Genomic DNA, 20101 nt, shown 5'->3' on the forward strand with positions numbered 1-20101 from the left:
CAGCTCAGCCAGTTCCAGTCAGGCACTTCTGTAATTTATGGGGTTTTTGTTTCTGGAGTAAAAGAAATTAATGTACGGCCCAGGTTCATTCCCTGCTTTGCACCCTGCCTTTTTGTGTTGTATTTATTGGGTTTGTTCTCAGCAGACATGAGATTTTTAACGTCTCCAAGTGCATTTTAGACATCTTCTAGAAAAGTCTCAGTGCAGGAGCTGGATGTGCTGCTTTGAGGGAATTTTGTGGCTTTGCTGAGGCTGCTGCCCCCTCAGTGAGACCCCACCTGCAGAGCTGCCCCAGCCCAGGGAGGAGCTGGAGCTGCTGGGGAGAGCCCAGAGGAGGCTCCAGGAGGATCCCAGGGATGGAGCAAAGGCTGGGAGAGCTGGGATTGTTCACCTGGAGAGGAGAAGCTTTGGGGTGACCTCGGGGTGGCCTTGCAGGGCCTGGAGGAGCTACAAGAAAGATGGAGAAGGACTTTGGCCAAGGGATGGAGAGACAGGACAAGGGGGAATGGCCTCAGGCTGAGGGAATGCAGGGATGGGTGGGACATTGGTCAGGAATTGTTCCCTGGGAGGGTGGGCAGGCCCTGGCACAGGTGCCCAGAGCAGCTGTGGCTGCCCCTGGATCCCTGGCAGTGCCCAAGGCCAGGCTGGACAGGGCTTGGAGCAGCCTGGGACAGTGGAAGGTGTCCCTGCCATGGCAGGGGTGGATTGGGATCTTTATGATCCCTTCCAACCCAAACCAGTCTGGGATTCTGTGAAATTCCAACCTCAAGCTCTGCCATTGTCTGGGAAGGGCAGCACCCTCCAGTCTGGGACAATATTGGAATCAGTTCTTTGTGCAGTTTAAACTCTGAATTCCCCTCTGGAAAGATCTATGAGAAACCATATTCCTGAATTTATGGAATCCCAGAATGGCTTGGATTGGAGGGGACCCTAAAGCTCCTCTCATTCCAAACCTCTGCCTTGGGCTGGGACAGCAATCACTGCATTGGGTTCCTCAGGGCCAAACCCGGCTTTCCAGGAATTCCAAGCACCTTCCTTTAGGAGGCAGAGCACAGGAGAAGGAGCCCCTTCAATTCCAAGCACCTTCCTTTAGGGGTCAGAGCACAGGAGAAGGAATCCCTTCAGGGTGGGGCTTCCCTGCTTCCCCAGTTTGAGCTTTGAGCCCCCATAACCAGAGCTCTCCTGTCCCCGCAGAGCCTCGGGGACTGATGGACGTTTCCGACAGCCCGGAGCGAAACCCCTGCTCTCCTGAGGAAGAGGACCAGCAGCTCTCCGATGAGGAGGCCCTGAAGGAGAGCGGCTCCGAGCGGGAACTCGATGGGGAGGGTGGCCAGGGGAGCCTCCTGGGCGAGGAGGAGGACGCAGGCAGGGCCCTGAGCCGGGGGGAAGACGAGAACCACTCGGACGAGGAGGATCGGCTGAGCGAGGCCAAGTCGCAGGAGTCCGACACCAACGAGCAGAGCGTGGAGCTGAAGAGCCCCCGGCCACACAAGGGAGAGGAGGAAGACAGGACAAATGACCTGGAGGTGTCCTCTGTCACCAGGGAGCTGGATGAGCACGAGCTGGACTATGATGAGGAGGTTCCTGAGGAACCCAGTGCTGCCACCGCAGAGGAGGACGGGGAGAAAGCTGCTGGCGAGGATGATGAGGAAGAGGAGAAAGGAGATGATGCCCCTGAGGATGAGAAAAAATCCAGCAGCAAAAGTGATGATGAGAAGGATGGGCAGGATCCCCTCAAGGAGAAGAAGAAGGAAGAGGATGATGGGGAAATTGATGATGGAGAAATCGATGTAAGTAGGAGGTGGGCAGAGCCCTGGGGGTGTTCAGAGCTGGTTGTCTCTCCCATTGCAATTCCTTCCTCCTCCTGATGGGAATATCCATGTCCCCAGTGTGCAGGGAACTCTTTTCCCTGGAGGTAAGGCCAGGGCATGGAGCACGCCCTGATCTCCAGGGGTTGGGCCCTGTGCCCTGTGCTGAACCAAAACTGTGCCAGAGCCTTTAAAATGAGCTTTGTTCCCTCTCAGTATGGGGAGAGTCCAGTGCTTTAAAAAGCTTCCCTGCCTCCGCCCCGGAGGACTTGGGAGTGATGCTGACAGCAAATCCCATGGATTGGGAGTCCAGGAGCTGTTGAGAGTGAGGGGCTGGTGCTGGAGGGTGCTTGTGGTGCTCAGACCTTCAGGTGTGTGGGAAACCCTGGTCCCGAGCTGTTCGTGGGGCTCCAGCAGCATCTGGATTCATGGGAGGGGAATGGAAGGTGCTGGGATTTGGGGAAAATACCCAAGGCATGGTTTGGGCACGAGGTCAGGGATGTGTCAGTGTTTGACAGCCCTGAACAAACCAAGATATTCAGAAAAATCCAAAGTGGGGTTTAGGGAAAACACCACCTTCAGCCATGGTTTAACAGGGAGCTGTGCACAGCAGCAGCTGTTTCCTGCAGCTTAACAGCAATTCCCTCCTTTTCCATGAGGAAAACAGGGCAAAGCCATTCCAGTAAAAACCCTCCTGTGGGCCCCTGGTCTGGAATTGCATCCCAGTGATAGGAGTGTAAAGAGAAATTGCTGGTGCAGAGCACCTGGGCTGGCTCCCCATTCCAGAATTCCACCTGCACAGCCGGCCTGGGCTGGGACTGGCCTGGGGACCTGCAGGGAGAGTGGTGGGGTCACTGCTGGGGCTCCTCAGCTGAGCAGGGATGATGCTCTGTCCTTCCACACCCCATTCCTGTGGGTTCCCAGATCCTGGGAAGCTCCTGGAGCCTCACTGGACAGACCCTTTTCCCTTTTCTTCAAAGAATTATATTTTTGTGTGTTTTTTTACTCTTCAGAGTTCATTGACAAGTTTAATTGCTTTCAAAAATGCCATAATTTTTTCTTCCTCGTGCCCATCCCGGCAGGTGATTTTGTTCAACACGTGTTTTCCAAAGGTTTTGTGTATTCCTGAATCAGTCCAAAGGAATTCCAGCGTGTTATGGGCAGAAAAAAAAAATTCCTGGAGTGCTGACTCCATGCCTGCTCCTTGATTAAAATATGAATGCTGTCCTTTGGAGCCTGAGGCATTCTTGGGAGCTCTCCTCACAAAGCAGGAGATGAATCTGTACCCTGGTTTTCATACATTAACTCATAACAGCATTCTCAGCTGCCTGATTCCAAGGAGACCTCCCAGAAATAAATACCTCCCCTTTTGTTCCAGGCTTCACACAGCTCTTTTGAAAGCAGCAGAGTGGAGCTGGTTCTCCCATTCAGGCAGCACTGAAAGCCAGCCCCAGCTTTGGGGAAAACTTCAAACTCTGCATTTTTTTCTGCTCTCAGCCTCCTGGCGTGGAGGGAGGGGAATATTAATGCAAATTTTAATTGGAACATAAGTGCAGCTTTTAAATCCGTTGCTGTTGAGGAGAGCTCTGTGTCCCTGTCTGGCTCAGGAATGCAGGCTCTGCACCCACCTCTCTTTGCTGCTGTGTTTGTCTGCAGCCAAGGGTGGCTTTTTCCTTCTTTCCAGCTGCTCAGTGGATCAAAGGAGGGAATTCTCCTCATCTTTTCCACCCAGAAAAGGGCTGTTGCCAGGCAGAGGGAAGGCCCATCCAGATGCTCCCTCTTCACATTTTTCATGTGCTGGAAACAGGGAAATGGAGGCAGAGAGAGGGAAAACCAAGATGTCCCTTAGGATAAAATCCTGATTTCCTGGCCAGATACCTGTGACACCCTCTGGCCATTTGTACCTTTGCCTCCTGCATCCCCAGCTCCTTTCAGCTCCTTTTGGCTTTCCAAGTGCAGCTTAACAAAGCCAGGGAAGGTTGTTTTTTCCTTGGAGAAGAGGAGAAAATGCTGGTACTTGAAAGTTCCAGTAACTTTTGTGTTTCATGGCTCTTATTTCTTAATCTTGGACCAATCTCCAGCTCCTAGAATTTATTCCTGGGGTTGCAGGCTCCAGGGATGAGGCAGAGTTTTTGTTTGAGCTGGTTCCCAACTCCAGTGGGGAGCTGAGGAAGAGTAGAAGGAAAGGTGGAGATGACTGGGAGAAATCTCTTGATTATCCTGAATGGTTCATTTGGGAGAAATCTCTTGATTATCCTGAATAGTTCCTTTTGGAGATTGTCCTTGGAGGGGGACTTGGGACAAGGGATGGAGTGATAGAATGAGGTGGAATTGGCAGGGTTAGATGGGATATTGGGCAGGAATTGTTCCCTGTGAGGGTGGGCAGGCCCTGGCACAGGTGCCCAGAGCAGCTGGATCCCTGGAAATGTCCCAGGCCAGGCTGGACAGGGCTTGGAGCAGCCTGGGCCAGTGGAATTTGCTTTTACAGCCACCTGGAACCTTCTGTCTCCACCTTGTGAAGGTGCCCTGGGGCATTCCTTGTAACCTGGCCTTGTTTTTGTCCCTTGGAGGTTTTGCCCCAGGGTGGCTCTGAGTGTTTGAGCAGACTGGGAAGTGTCAGGTGCTGCAGGGGATGCCCCACACGAAATGTCAGCTTTGTCTGTCTGTTCCAGGACGATGACTTGGAGGAGGGGGAGGTTAAAGACCCCAACGACAGGAAAGTGAGGCCACGGCCCACCTGCCGCTTCTTCATGAAAGGTAACCACGCCCTGGGCTGTGGGAGAGGCCAGGCTGCTGCAGCTGCTCCTCTTTGGGGATTTCTTTTTCTCCATTAAATGATAAATCCTGCCCCAGGCGTCCTCAGTGTCACCTTCCTGTTCCTTGGTGGCCAAAGCTGAATTTTCATGGAGCCACTACACAAAAAGGGCCTGGAGGAGGTGAATAAAGGGAAACTTGCAGGGGGTTTTGAAGTAAAACAGAGAGGTTGTGGCAACCCCATCCCTGGAAGGGTCCAAGGCCAGGCTGGACAGGACTTGGAGCAACCTGGGATGGTGGAAGGTGTTGGGATTGGAAGTGGATGAGCTTTAAGGCCCTTCCAGCCCAAACCATTCCATGATTCCACTCCCTGCCTCACACTGTTTGTTTGTGATGCTTGCTTTGCTCTCAGGTTTCCTGTGAAAGGCAAAGCTCCTAACTGGAAATGTTTGTCATTAACAAATGAGGAGCTCATTGGCTTATTCCTACATTTAATTAATTGTGTGTGTCCATCCCTCTCTCCCTCCCTTCTCCCCGCTGGAATAAGGTTCTTGTCCATTGATCCATCTGTGTCTGGATCTGTTTGTCCCCTCTGCCAGGTGGAGAGTGACAAACATCTGTGTGGAAACAGGTAAATCCCAACCGAGCCAGAGAGGAGAAGAGCCAAACACCTCAAACAGCATTACTCCTCCAAGGATTTCCAGTGCCTGATGGGTTTTTTTTCCTGGTTTTGGGGCTGCAGGGAAGCAGGGCTCTAACAGCTGTGTGTTCCCACAGGGCACTGCACGTGGGGCATGAACTGTCGCTTCATCCACCCCGGAGTCAACGACAAGGGCAACTACTCCTTGATCTCCAAACCTGAGCCCTTCTCCCCCAACGGGGCCCCTCCCATGGGCCCCCACCCGCTGATGCCAGCCAACCCCTGGGTATGGAACCTCTTCTGTGCTTTTATGGCTCCTCAGCACCCTCCCCATTCCTACAAGTGTTCAAAGTAGAGGTTTGGAGAACCTTCCAGGTGTCCCTTCCACTGGAGCAAGATGAGCTTCAAGGTCCATCCCAAACCATGCCACAGTTCTATGATTTTTCTTCTTTATTTTTTGAGCTAATCCATCAGCAAAATCCAACCCACAGTTGGATGTGTGATTTTTAACTGGAGATCTTGGGAGTTGCCAGTAGAGGGGGGTAATTTCCCATGGTTTCCCAGCTTAGTCCTGCTGAGGCATCTCTGAGGTGGCTTTACAAAGCACGGCTTTGCTGGTTAAAACTGACTCTGCTCTCCTCACCTTTCCAACAGGGAGGGCCAGTGGTTGATGAAATTTTACCTCCACCTCCTCCAGACCCTCCAACAGAAAGTGCCTGGGAGAGGGGACTCCGGCATGCTAAAGAGGTAAATTCCTTCCTCAGGGAACTGCTGGCTGCACCAAAATCCACTGAAAAGCTCTTTTTGGAGCACAAGTGCCTTGTTCTTTCTCTATTCCTTTTGCCCTTTAACCTGTCAATCGTGTTTTGTTGTACATCACAATTTTTAGACAGCCAAGAGGAGCTCAAATCCAGGTTGGGGGGTTATATTTAGAAAATAGTGGGAATTTGTGGCCCTCAAATCCAGCCCTCCACAAAGCAAAGCTTTAAACTGGTCCAGTTCCCCTCCCTTCAGTACCTGATTCTCCAGTTTGTGATCACTGCAGGGGGAATCTTCTGTGTCCTGCTGTGAATAGGGAATTAAGCAGGAAGAGTCCAGTATCCTGCAGAAAGAAGGAAGAAGATTCTGCAGGAAATCTCCCGAGGGCAGGATTTTGAATATTACAATTTCTCTCCTCACGCTGTTTTCTGTGCCCTGGCAGGTATTAAAAAAAGCAACAATGAGGAAAGAGCAGGAGCCTGACTTTGAGGAGAAGAGATTCACTGTGACCATCGGGGAGGACGAGCGGGAGTTCGACAAGGAGAACGAGTTTTTCCGGGACTGGAATTACCGCATCACCAGAGACGTCCGGGACCCCGCGTAAGAGGCAGCCCTGGCTGTGCTCCAGGGATGGCTGGGAGGGAGGGCAGTGCAGGGAGGCTGCCTGGGCCTCACCCATCCCTCCAGAATGAGGGAATTCACCTCAAAACGCAGGAACAGCTTCTGTGAAGAGGGAGGTTAAGAAGCTGAGCCGCCTCTGCTCGCTCCGGTTCAACCCCACCTCCTTTCCCAGTCTCCTTTAACCCTTCCTGCCTCCAATCTCCTTGGAATTCTGCTCCCTCCTGGGCTCCCTCCAGCTCTGCATTGCCTCCCTCACACCACTGTGTTCTTCCAGCTTTTTTTTCCCTCTTTTTTTCTTACCCCAACCATGAGAATTTAAAAATCTTCAAGCTGAGGCTGCGAAGTTGGAGCGTGTTCAGTGTGCAGGAGCTGACGGCCCCAGCTGGGCCTTCCTTTGCAGGACTGGTTTAACAAACACCCGAACTGGGCCCAGTTAAGCCGGGCACTGGGCAGAGCAAAGCTGGCACCTGGCCACAACAAGCACCCTGAATTTAAGTGTTCAGGTGATTGGGGTTTTAAGGTAAAATTTAAAGTGTTGGAGACCTCAAACCCAGCTCTGGGAAATTGTTTGGTAGTTCTCGAGCCAAGAAAAGGAATGGGAAGAGAATTTTTGGGAAAGAGGCTGGGATTGTGCAGCAGTACAGGTGGATTTGTCTCTCCTTGCTCGTGCATCCTCTGTAATTCCTACATGGACAGATTATGGAAATATTTCCACTCCCAGAGGGTTTGCAAGGCTCAGTTCTGTTTATTTTAAAGTGGATGAATTACAAAAACAACTGCTCTGGAAATGAGCAGATCAAGCTTTTGTTCAGTATTCTTTGATTTGCTCTGGCATGCAATTCCTTTCCCTAATACAAAAAAAAAACCCCTGTCCTCAGGTCTGCAGCCTGAAAGAAAAGAAATTTCTAAAATATTAATATTTTCCTGAGTTTAATTAGCTCTGGATCTTGGTCCTGTGTTCCTCTCAGAGGCACCTGGAGTTTATTCTGGGGGCTGTTCATCCATTATTTTTATTTTATGACTGCCCTCTAAAATGCACCAGCAGCATTTTGGGCCTCTCTGATGGAGGAATTGTTAAGAACTGCTCTGGTTTTCATATAGTCCAGAAAAAAAATGTATTGCACATAACCAGTGTTAAATACAAGTCATCCAACAACTGGAATTCCTGAAAATTCAAGGCTGTGTGAGCATTAAAACATCTTCATTGTGTGTGAAGGGAAAGGTTACGAATCTGCTGCTGTAAACTCTAGAAAATGCTGATTTTTCCTCCCCCCACACACAATTTATTGCCCAGTTGGGCACCTTGCAGCCAAGTGAGCACTGGAAGTGCAGCTGGGATGTGGAAAATGCTTTCAGCACTGTCTTGTGACGTGTGGAGTTGTCTCAGTAGTTCATGAATCCCTTTTTCTTTTTTGAATAACTATAGGGAGGTGGACATCAAAGAAAACATTAACTATGGGTAAGCAGGTCTTTGATTCCAGTACTGTTACAACTGTAAGAAAATTTTCCTTTGCCTTTTTCTTCCATTGCATTTCTCAAACTTCCGAAGCCACAGACCAACCCCTGCCCCCTCAGCAGCTGACTCAGTGGATATATTGGATTATTTTGCGGGTGATACCAATTATTTTCTAATGATTTAAGCACTGAATTACCCCAACAAACAGCAGGGATCCTTTTTGAAATAATAATTTTTAAAAAAACCCTCCACCAATATTACAGGAGGGGGAAATCTGGGCTTAAGGCTGTGTGAAAGAGCAGAGTTTCCTTTCTGGCATGGCTTGGGGTGTTTTTCTGTCTCTTTGAACACCTGGTGTCACTGAATCCAGGCTGCTTTGGGGGTGGCATCAGGAGTTTGTTGCTGACTGAGGCATCCCTGGTTCCCTCTCCCTTGGCTTATTGCTTCAGTCCAAAAGAGAAATCCTAAATTATTTAAAAGCACTGAAAGAAATACAGGAACCACTTGACTCACAGGGCAGCACCTACACCTTAACCTGGTTTTAACTTTTAAAATGCAAAAATGGCCCTTCATTCCTTTTTTTTAAATAAATCAGAGCATCATTATGGATAATCTGGAATTTGGGAGCACTTGCTGTATCATCTTAGCTCTGCCACTGACTCCTCTGTGGCCCTGGAAGTTTCTTGTTCCTGTACCCACCTCCCCACCCTCCCAGTGGATCTGATATTTGCACTGCAGGTGGTCGGATCTTGTTGAGTTGGGGAATTAAAACCATCAAACAATGTGAATAGAAATCAGGACGTGGAGGAAGCAGCTTTGAGGAGGGTGGAGTTTCAACCCTTTTCCTCCCCAAAAATCCTTCATTTCCAATCCCAGTTCAGTCCAGCATCTGATTCCCACTGGAGAATGTCAGCTGGAGCAGTGGTGCCTCATTCCAAGGGGTGATTCCAGCCCCAGAGTGTTGCTGGCCTGCCCCAAAGCTCCACTTCTCCCTGTGGAAAGCTCAGCACCAGCTCCTGGTGGCCCTGGGACGCACCCATCCCTGCAGGGAGCTGAGGGATCTCCATCCCTTCACTGCTGAGGGTGTCTGGGATGAGCTGTGGGTGCGTGGGCAGCAGTCCCAGCTCTCAGTCAATGAGGCACAGCACGTCCTGCTCCCTTTGCAGGGCTCTCAAAAGCACTTTCTGTGTTGATTCAAAGGCTGAATTTTTGGTAGCTCTTTTTTTTTTGGTGTTTATCAAGAAAGGTTTGTGCTTTTCTCTGATAAGCCTCACTTTAAAAAGACTGTTTGGTTGGGCTGTGTAGAAAATAAACCTCTCTGTACAGCCCTGCTGCACTGAACGTGGTTTCCTTGTCGCAGGGACTGAGCTGATTTAGAACACGCAGGTTTTGTGGTGCCAAGGTGCCATTTCCCTCTCTAACATTCCCTGTTTTTCATTGTAGGCTTGATCCCTATGCAGATCCCTATTATGACTATGAAATAGAGCGCTTCTGGCGTGGTGGGCAGTATGAGAATTTCAGGGTTCAGTACACAGACCCCGATCCCTACCGTAACTACAGAGTAAGTAAGGAAATTCCCTCTTCCCTCCTTTCCCTTCCCGACTTTCTTCCAGGTTCTTCTGGGCCTTGGCTCGGTTCCAGTGCAGTGTTTGGAACAGGAGCTTTCAAATAGTGAATTTTTGGCTCAGTGGCAGCACAGAGCACGCTGGAGGTGAGGGGATGGGAGGATGTTCTGTTCCAGCACCGCCAGGGCAAAGGCAGCGCTCCAGGCTTGGGAGTGAGGCTGGGAAGCTGCCTGATGGAAAAGGATGGGGAGTGCAGGTTGACAGTGGCTGAGATGGCCACTGGCACCTGGCTGGCACCAGCCCTGGCATGGCCACAGCCCCAGGGCAGGGATTGTCCCTGTGCTGGGGCCGCTCCTGGAGTTCTGGTCAGGTTTGGGCCCCTCCAGGACACACACTGAGGGGCTGGAGCGTGTCCTGGGAAGGGGCTGGAGCACCAGGAGAGGCTGAGGGAGCTGGGAAGGGGCTCAGCCTGCAGAAAAGGAGGCTCAGGGGGGACCCTGTGGCTCTGCACAGCTCTGACAGGAGGGGACAGCCGGGGAATCGGGCTCTGGGAACAGGAACAGGGACAGGAGGAGAGGGAACAGCCTCAAGTTGCACCTGGAGAGGATTAGATTGGCTTGTAGGGAAATAATTTCATGGAAAAGCTGTAAATCATTGGAGAAAACTGCCCAGGAAACTGGTGGAGTCCCCACCCCTGGAAGTGTTCAGAAAACTGTGGATGTGGCACTTGGGGCCGTGGTCAGTGGTGGCCTTGGTGACGGGGCTGGGCTGAGGGTTGCACTTGCTGATCCAAAGGTCTTTTCCAACCTTACCAATTCCATGTCTGAGATGGGAAGGTGGCTCCTCCTCGTGCTCCGTGGCTGCTCCTCAGTGGAGCAGTGCTTGGACATCTTGGAGAGGGAGGGAGTTTCCAGAGAAGAAGTTTCCTGGTTGAAGAGAGGGTTCCTTGTTAACTCTTGGGAAGGAGAGGATTAGATTTGGGCAGTTTAGATTAGATTTGATTAGATTTGATTTGTGCTCTGTGTGCCAGCCTGGCTCCAGCCTGGCTGTGCTGGTGGAGCTGCCAGGATTGAGGTGCTGCAATCCCAGGAGCTGGCTGGGATTACACCAGGAGTGGATCTGGATGAAAACAAGGCTCTGAACCCTTCCCCTGCTCTTCCTTTTCCCCTCATTTAAACTTTGTGCCTCTGGAGCAGTGACCGAACTGACCAGTCCTGCCCAGGGGGAGCTTTTCAGTGCTTTCCATCAAATCCTTTCAAAAGGAGCTTTTCCTTTGCTCTAAATCCTCATTTTCTGCAGAAGCAGTGCCCAGACAGGAGCCTGGGCCTCGCTGTGGCCACACATGACCAATTATTTTCCCAGTGCTCATTTGCAAAGTTAATTACCTGGTTATAGAAATGATCAGCAACGAGAGGAAAGACTTGTAAACATCAATACAATTATTTAATAAGCTTGATAAACCAAATTAATCCAAGCGTTGCCTTTGAAAACAACAGTTGTGTGGGGTATGATGCTGTGTTTGTGTCCAGGATCCTGATTATCGATCTCCTGATTATCAATCTCCAGATTATTGATCTCCAGTTATTGATCTCCAGTTATTGATCTCCTTGTCATTGATTTGCAGATTACTGATCTCAATCCTTGCAGAGGGAGGGCGGATGTGATTCCTGGCATTCCCAGGCTCGCCGCCCGCTTTGTCGGGAGCTGCTCCCGCAGCATCACCGTGGCTTCCCTGTTCTTTTTTCCCAGGAAAGAGAGCGGGAACGGGAGCGGGAGCGAGAGACGCGGCAGCGGGAGCGGGAACGGGAGCGGGAGCGCGAGCGGGAGCGGGAGCGGCGCCAGCGGGAGCGCGAGCGGGAGCGGGAACGGGAGCGCGACAAGGAGCGGCAGCGGCGGAAAGAGGAGTGGGAGCGGGAGCGGGAGCGGGTGAAGAGGGACGAGAAGGACAGGCAGCACCGGGACCGCGACAGGGACCGCGACCGCGACAGGGACCGCGAGCGCGACAAGGACAAGGACAAGGCAAAGCCGCGGTCCCCGCTGCTGCCCAGGTGAGTGCGCGCCGCGGGCTGGGCTGGCGGGAGCGGGGATCCTGGGGGTGGAGCTGACAGGAGAGGGAGTGGTGGTTAAAGAGCCTGGTGGCCACTGAGTGGAGCTAAAACATCAACGACAAACCTGACCCTGACAGCAAGAGCGTCCTTTGGCGTGGAGGTGTTCGGCTCCTTCCCTTCTGGCTGGAGAGATTTTGGGAGGATGAGGCACTCCAGCCTCCCTTTGAGGCCGAACTGACTCCCTTTGAGGCCGAACTGACTCCCTTTGAGGCCGAACTGACTCCCTTTGAGGCCTTGAGAAATGTGTGTCACGAGAACCACGGCTGCTTTGGGAGTTTGTGGATAGCGAAAGTAGCTGGAGATTTAAGTACAACTCGAAAAGGTAAAGGAGTTGTCCCTGGAATGAGTCTCTGCTCAGTGGAATTGCAGCATGAGGTCAGGGTTGTTTCCCCTGACCCCCCATTGTTTGTGGAAATCCCGGCTGTGACCTGTGTGAGAGAGAAAATGGAACCAGACAGACTGAAAGTGCAGGAATGTGATTCCTGTTTTGTTCCTGTGTCAGTGATTTATGTACCCTGCCCTCCCAGCCCCCTCTGTCTGAGGCACATTTGGATAAACATCCCAGTGGAATGGAAGTCCTGATGTCACAACCTCATTTGGTTCAGAATCATGGAAAAGCATCACATTTTTTGCAGAGGGACCTCTTGGAGCAACCTGGTCTAGTGCAAGGTCTCTGCCCATGGCAGGGGGTGAAATGAGAGGAACTTCCATGTCCTGCTCCACCCAACCCATTCCATGGTTTTGTGATCTCCAGGAAAAGGCCTTATCTCTTCCCAAGTTTCTTGGGAAGAGTGGCAGACAGAGACTCCCCCAGCATGTGGAGCACCCTGGGGATGCACAGGCGTGTGTGGGGCAAGGAGAAGTGCAGGGAGGCTGTTTCCCAGGATTCCTGGGAGCTTTTCCTGCTGCCTGGTGTCTGTGGTGTTCATCTGCACCAGAGCAAGGCGTGAAACACGATGGGCATGAGGAAGAGTTGGATCAGTGAAGAGCAGGGCTAAGAATGCCAGGAATGAGGCTCCACGTGGAATCAGGTGGTTTCAGGTGGGAGCAGGGCTTAGTCCTGAATCCGACCCAGAATTCTTATCTGCATTACTGAAAGGTTAGCTGATTTTTGACCCTCTTTCCCAAGAGGAAGTGACAGTTTCAGAACGGTCTGGAGGAGCAGCAGCAGCTCCAGAGCAGTTATAGGAACACCATAATTACATGTTCCGTTTAATTATAATCTTCACTTAACAGCCACGATTTGTGCACCCTAATTACCACATTGCCCGGTGGTTTGTGCTCTCCTGGGCTTGGTGATGGGACAGACCCATGTGATGGAGATGATGTCAATGAAAGTGATGTCACCTGCTTGGCAGCTCAGGGTCACGAGTCGGTGACAGTCACCGTGACCCAAGGCTGCTCCTTCCCTTGGCACTCCTGGATCCTGGGGCAGGGCTCTGTTGGGAGAGTTTGGGCTGCCAGTGCTGCCCAAACGGTGCTGGGCTGTGCTCACCAATCTTGGATCCGTCTCCTTCCGTGAAACCCCACGTGAGAGCCCAGAGGTGGGATTGGCAGCATTCAGGGGATACACACTCCCCGCTTCCCTCTGCCACAAGGGAGCTGGGGATGCCTCTTGTGTCTCCAAAGCCCTCGAGATGAGTCTTGGTCATTCAAAAATGTGTCTGATGCACCTCTGTGGTTCCTTTTGTTTTCAGTCTGCTATGGAGAGGGATTTTTCTAAGGGCATGGAGTGACAGGGCAAGAGGGAATGGCCTTAAGTTCAAGGGAATACAAGGTTAGATGGGACATTGGGAAGGAATTCGTCCCTGTGAGGTGCTGAGGCCCTGGCACAGGTTGCCCACGTTGGAAGGGATCCTAAAGCCCATCCCATCCCCTGCCATGGGATTTCAGTTCCCATGGTGGACATCCACATCAACATAACCCCATCCCACAGCTCTGCAGGTGTCTGGATGTCTGTGGAGAAAATGAATGAAAGCAGAAAGAAGTTTTGAAAAAGCTTTTTAACAAGTGAAAGTGTAATTCCAGCTTCTCCCTTGGAGGGCACATCCCTCAGCCGTCGCTTGGCGTTTGCCCAGGAGTCCCCGTCACGCTCGTGCTGTGACCTGGCTCTGGGCTGTGTCCCACGTCACTTTGTGACCAGCTCCCAACTTCCTCGTGGCAGTGCAGTGGCTCGAGCAGTCTCACCTTTCCTCCAGAAGCCTCCGTGCCAGGCTGGAGGGGCGGCTGTGGCACTCTGGGATGGAGCAGCTCCCAGGCTTGTTTAACGTGTCCAGCCTGGGATTGCCCCGCGTTTCCCGGGAAGCAGGATGCCCTGCAGTGCCACAGCACACACCTGGGCCTCTATAAATAGACTCTGGGCTTTCCCTAATTGCTGGATCCCAGCTTTGGGCAGGTCCGGCCTCTCTGGCTGAGCTGAGGGCTGGCTCATGCCACGGCTGCCCGTTAGCATTCCTGCCCCTGGCAGGGCCCTCGCAGCCCTGCTGCTGATGGGCTGGGAGAGATCCTCCATGGGGCTGGGAGAGATCCTCCATGGGGCTGGGAGAGATCCTCCATGGGGCTGGGAGAGATCCTCCATGGGGCTGGGAGAGATCCTCCATGGGGCTGGGAGAGATCCTCCATGGGGCTGGGAGAGATCCTCCATGGAGCTGGGGGAGATCCTGGACAGGGCTGGGAGAGATCCTCCATGGAGCTGGGGGAGATCCTCCATGGGGCTGGGAGAGATCCTCCATGGAGCTGGGGGAGATCCTGGACAGGGCTGGGAGAGCTCCTGGACTGGGCTGGGGGAGCTCCTGGACTGGGCTGGGGGAGATCCTGGAGAGAGCTGGGAGAGCTCCTGGAGAGAGCTGGGAGAGCTCCTTTACAGAGCTTGAAGAGCTCCTGGAGAGGGCTGGGAGAGATCCTGGACAGGGCTGGGAGAGATCCTGGATAGGGCTGGGAGAGCTCCTGGACGGAGCTGGGAGAGCTCCTGCAGAAAACATGGAGAGCTCCTCCATGGAGCTTGGAAAGATCTTCCACGGAGCTTGGAGAGCTCCTCCGGAGAGCTTGGAGAGCTCCTCCGGAGAGCTTGGAGAACTCCTCCACAGGGATTGGAGAACTCCTGCACAGAGGTTGGAGAACTCCTCCACAGGGGTTGTGCAAGCAGCACTGAGCTTTGCCAAGGCAGAGCTGAGGCTGTCGGTAATTCCAGGTCAATGCAGGTTGCTCCATCGGCACAGGGGTTCCTGCTGGAGCTGGAGGAAGGAACCAGGACCTGCAGGGTCAAGGGATGAGAGAACCCAGACAACAAATAGCCAAAAATACAGGGAAAAAAATCCCTTTCCATTCTGCTGAAAGCAGGAAGGTTTAACCTGATCTCTAAACAACAGAGGAGTTTAAATCTAAAAATGTGGAGAAGCCAGAGGTGTTCCCAGCATTGCTGCGTGATGGAGCTGAGGAGGAATAGAATTCAACAAAGATTTAAACCCTGATGCATTCAGGGAGGAGTGTTTCTCCTTGAACCTTTGGAAAGAAGAGGCTGCAGTGTTTGTGCTCCAATGACATTGTCACACATGGATTGGCCTTTTTTGAAGGAATTCAAAAAATTGTTGTCCAGTACCTGTAGGGAGCTGCCAAGAAAGAGAGGGAGAGACTTGAACAAGCGCATGGACAGGACGAGGGGGACATGCATTCAAAGTGGCAGAGAGGAGGTTTAGATTGGATTGTGGGAAGGAATTCTTCCCTGGGAGGGTGGGGAGGCCCTGGAAAAGGGTGCCCAAGAGAAGCTGTGGCTGCCCCATCCTTGGAAGTGTTCAGGGCCAGGTTGGAGCACCCTGGGTTGGTGAAAATTGTCCCTGCCCATGGCAGGGGGTGGAATGGGATGAGCTTTAAGCATTCCAACCCCAACCATTCCATGATTCTGTGAATGTGCAATTGCTGTTTTAAGCATTGGGTTGGGATTTTTTTTTCCCAAGCTTAAGACGAACACTCCAAGAAGTTTAAAATCTGAGATTGCACTGCTGGTAAAACTGTTCCTCCCCCTCCTCCTCCTCCCTCCTCAGGCATCGAACACTCAAACAAGCCAAGACACTTTATGATCAATTAGAGGGATAACTTGGCTGTCTGTCCTCCTGCTCCCATCTCTGGAACGAGTTCTGATGCCCCAGGCTGGGCCTGATTTTTGCTGAGTGCAAAATTCCTTCTTTTCCCCTCTGTCTTGCCGGTGGAGCTCTCTGTTGTGCAAAGCCTTTCAGGGATAAAGAAGTGACATGAAATATGTCCTCTGAAGAAACTTAGAGCAGTGCAAGATGTTCTGACCCTTAGCTGGGGGCAGAGGCTCTACACACTGAAATAATTTACTTTAATCCTTTCTGTTGTTGCCATAGGCCTTTATCCCACTGGCATCTAAGGGAATCTGTTCCATGGAGCAACCCAGAGCTGTGGGGCCTGGTGGTGTTGTATTCCCAAAGCACCGAGGGAGATTCAGGACATCATTCCCAAGGGACAGCGCTGGCACTGATGTCCCTGTGACAGGGACAGGACCCAGGGAGCGGCTTGAGCTGTGTCAGGGCAGGTTTAGGTTGGATATCAGGAAAGGTTCTTCCCCCAGAGGTGCTGGCACTGCCCAGGCTCCCCAGGGAATGGGCACGGCCCCGAGACTGCCACAGCTCCAGGAGAGTTTGGACAGGGGTGCCCAGGGTGGGGTTGTTGGGGGTCTGTGCAGGGCTGGGGTTGAACCCACCAGAGAGAGAAGGAACCTCAATTTTTCTGCCCCCTTAGCTGGGTTGACACTCAGTGTTGTTGACCAAGCAAGGAGTAGGAAAGCCCATGAGGTGGGCATTGGTTTCTTTCCCACCTGGATTTCCTCTCCAAGGAGTGCTGGGGGTTCTGGTGGGGAGCAGCATGGCAAAATGAGTGAGACATTGTCATCTCCAATCTTGGAACTGAGCTAAAAGCTCTTCCCACAAAGACCGGACAAGCCTCAAGCTGTGCCAAGGAGCTCAGGTTGGACATCAGGAGGAATTTCTTTATGGAAAAAGTGGCTGGGCACTGGAATGGGCTGCCCAGGGCGATGGAGTCTCCACCCCTGGAGGTGTCCAAGGAAGGACTGGACATGGCACAGGGTGGGGATTGACCACAGATTGGACTCGATGTCCTCAGAGCTCTTTTCCAGCCTCAGTGATTCTGGGATTGTCGTGATATGAAGCCCAAATTCCATGGAACACCAGTGCCAGGTAGGATGAGGAGAAAGAGGGGCCTCTTGTCCTCAGAGATGTTCCCAGGAGGTGACAGCAGCTCCGAAGGTGCCAGGAAGGAGCAGTGCCTGACAGCCCATCCTGTCATCATCACACACACCACACTTCTTTTGGAAGGAAGTTCCTTCCATCAGAACTAAAACCCATTAATGGAGAGCACTTAGGCAGCCATAAAAAACCAAAATAACCCCGTGAGCGGGGGCTCAGACGACTGACAGCAAAGTCAGGAAGGACAAATCAGAGATCCTGATAAAACCCTTCCAACAAGGAGCCTTGAGCTTCTTCCAGCTGCTCCCAAGGTGTCCCTGGAGCGTGAGGTGCTGCCAGGACAAAAGGTTACGTGATCCCATGGCCGTGCTCACCCTTGTGTTGTTTTCTCAGGCTGGCTCAAGTTGACTTTGTTAATCTCTGAGCACGTTAATGAGCAGGATAACCCGGGCTCTGGAATCAATGCAGGTTATCCAGGGCCTGCAAGTCAGAAAGTGTTGGAATGGGCTTGATTAGATAAAGGAGTGGCAAAAAGAAGGGAATGCAAATGGGGTGATTCATGGTGGTGTGTGCACCACAAAGCAACTGAACTCGTTTTTTTGGAAGAATCTCTAATTCTGAATGTTCCTGGGTCGCTGTTGTCTTTCCTGAGAGCTTCTGGTAGTCTCCCAATGCTGCCAGCTGGATTTGTTCCCTGTTTTTCGGGTGTAGAGGCTCTGAATGGAAGTAGCTGTCAGTTTGGGGGGTCTTAGTGATGGCATCTCATCCTGCTGCCTAAAGATGGGAGGAGGTTTGGGATCCTCCTAATTTTCCCTGTGGAAATCTCAATTATCTCCTAAAAGAAGTCCTTTATTTGTTCCTGTTTGTCCTGCACGAGGAGAAAGAGCAGGCAGGGCAGGCAGCTGAGTGCTCCTGCTGCTTTTGGAGTTGGGCATTGGTAAAACCCTGGAATGCCCTGATTTAGTCTTGTATCCATGAAAATTGAGTGAAGGGAGGAGAGCCAGCCTCCATCCAGGGAAATGGATTTGTTCTGCAGGTGTCTGCACCTCCCTGGCAGCTTCTCAGAGTGCAGGGAATCAAGGACAGCAAATGACCCTGGGCTGTTGGCTTTCCCAGGCTGAGGTGGGTTTTATCTGGACCTCTGCTCCTGCACGCTCCAGCTGTTCCAGGACTGCTCAGGGAAGGAATTCCCTTCTTTTCACATACAGAACACACCCCGTGCCACTCCAGGGTTCTTTGGAATCTCAATCCAGTGCCCCACATGGGAGCTGTGCTGTGACAATCACGATAACAACTTGTTTACCTGCCCTTTTTCTGTGGTGCAGCTGCCAGCCAGAGCCATGGAACCTGCTTAGACAGCTCTGCTTTCATTTCTGCTCCCGGGACCGTGGGGAGGGTGGTGATAAGAACAGCTCTGCTCTGAGCCAGGCTGGGAGAGCTGGGGGAGTTCCCCTGGGGAAGGATCCAGGGAGAGCTCAGAGCCCCTGCCAGGGCCTGAAGGGGCTCCAGGAGAGGTGCAGAGGGACTGGGGACAAGGGATGGAGGTACAGGACACAGGGAATGGCTTCCCACTGCCAGATTAGATGGGATATTGGGAAGGAATTCTTCCCTTTGAGGGTGGAGGTTGCCCAGAGCAGCTGGGGCTGCCCCATCCCTGGGAGTGCCCCAGGCCAGGTTGGATGGGACTTGGAGCACCCTGGGATGGTGGGAGGTGTCCCTACACAGGGACTGGATGAGTTTTAATGTCTCTTCCCACCTGAACCATTTAGTGATTCCATGATGACAAAGTCTATGAATCAAACCAAGCTTTCCAAGTTCTCCATAAGAAATTCCTGCTGACTGGAATTTCTGTTGGTCTCTATTGGTTCTTGAGCTGCTGCCTCCACTTCCCCAGCAGCAGGAGAGGAGTTTCATAACCCCAAATTGAGATGGAGGGCAGTGAGTGACTCACACGTGGATCTCAGTGATTTTCTTTGGCATTTCAGAGATGGAGTTCCTGGGAGATCCCCCAGCCTGGATTTTAGTGGAACAAGGTGATTCCAGGGCAGGATCACTGGCACATTCCGGGGCAGGATCACTGCCTCCTGCTCATGGAGAGGAGGCTCTCCAGGCAAAATGCTCAGCCCTTAGGGGAGATGCCATCTCAGATAGCTTTATCTCCCTGCTGGGATGATTTCATCCTGGAGGTTCAGATTGTATCTCCACTCTTTAATTTCCAAGCCTCTCCCCATCAGGCTTTGAAGAAATCCTTCCTCTTTTTTTTTTTCCTTTTTTTTTTTTTTTTTTTTGGAGTGTCTGATAACTCAGCTTCAGATGGAAACCACTTGAGAAAAGCATTTTCCCTGCTAATGTTTCACCAAGATCAGCGGGCAGCAGCTCCAAGGGCCAGCATTCCCTGTCCTGGACACACGTAGGTGCCTTTCCAGAGCTGTTGTCCCTCTCCATTACTCCAAGACAGGAAAAGCTCCTGCGTGCTTGCACTCTGCTGGAATTTATTTTGCAGCAATTACTGCTCCCTTCACAGCTGCCTTGGCACATGGCTCCAGTCATTCCTCGAGTCCACTTCCTCTGGAAAATTCCACTTGCCGCTGAAGGAAAAGCGGCGCTGGCGCTGCTGACGCAATCCCAGCTTTCCTGTTAGACACACAAGGGCTGTTAAATCATCCCTGGACTTTCCTCCTGGAGAAAGCTGAGCTGGGAGAGCAGCCCTGAGCCAGGCTGACGTCACTGCTGCCCAGGGTGATCAGGTTTGGTCCCAGAGGATGGGGGAGGACAGGAAACGCCTTCCCTGGGATGCTCATTTCCCCCTTGATGCTCATTTTCCCCTCAATGCAAGATTAGAAATGCTTTGGCAGGATTTGCATAATTCATGAGGAGGGCTTGAGCTGGGCAGCTCTTTTTTTCCCCCTCCAAAGTTTTGTTGGACTTGGTGATGTGCTTCAGCCGGGTTTTTTTGGGAGCTGGGTGAGCCACGCTGGGGGTGCTGCCAGCTGGAGCTGCCTCTGCTCCTCCTCTCCCTGCCAGAGCCACGTTCAGCTTCACTTCCCCTCCTGATTGCTGTCATTACATTCCAGCCAAATGGGCATCAGCCTGTTCCTTCTGAAAAAAAGAAAACTTTTAGTTGTTTCAAGGGTAAAATTGCCTTTGGAAGCCGCTGCCTGAGTGATT

The 20101-nt window shown here is 52.0% G+C and overlaps 1 protein-coding gene across 2 annotated transcripts in view; it reads left to right on the forward strand.

Moving 5' to 3' along the window:
- The window catches only part of ZC3H18 (zinc finger CCCH-type containing 18), a 44326-nt gene that overhangs the window by 5304 nt on the left and 18921 nt on the right, over positions 1 to 20101 (forward strand). The window contains exons 3-10 of one of the 2 annotated variants that reach the window (XM_063410707.1): positions 1195 to 1790; positions 4481 to 4565; positions 5340 to 5488; positions 5857 to 5949; positions 6404 to 6561; positions 8009 to 8041; positions 9482 to 9599; positions 11353 to 11651. In XM_063410707.1, coding sequence (XP_063266777.1) covers positions 1209 to 1790; positions 4481 to 4565; positions 5340 to 5488; positions 5857 to 5949; positions 6404 to 6561; positions 8009 to 8041; positions 9482 to 9599; positions 11353 to 11651 — 1517 coding nt within the window. In that variant the 5' untranslated portion in view covers positions 1195 to 1208. The remainder of the gene's footprint in view (positions 1 to 1194; positions 1791 to 4480; positions 4566 to 5339; positions 5489 to 5856; positions 5950 to 6403; positions 6562 to 8008; positions 8042 to 9481; positions 9600 to 11352; positions 11652 to 20101) is intronic. The other variant, XM_063410708.1, reaches the window with a different exon arrangement.

The sequence above is a fragment of the Prinia subflava genome, chromosome 13, assembly GCF_021018805.1.
Source record: "Prinia subflava isolate CZ2003 ecotype Zambia chromosome 13, Cam_Psub_1.2, whole genome shotgun sequence".
In the NCBI taxonomy this organism is placed as follows: domain Eukaryota; kingdom Metazoa; phylum Chordata; class Aves; order Passeriformes; family Cisticolidae; genus Prinia; species Prinia subflava.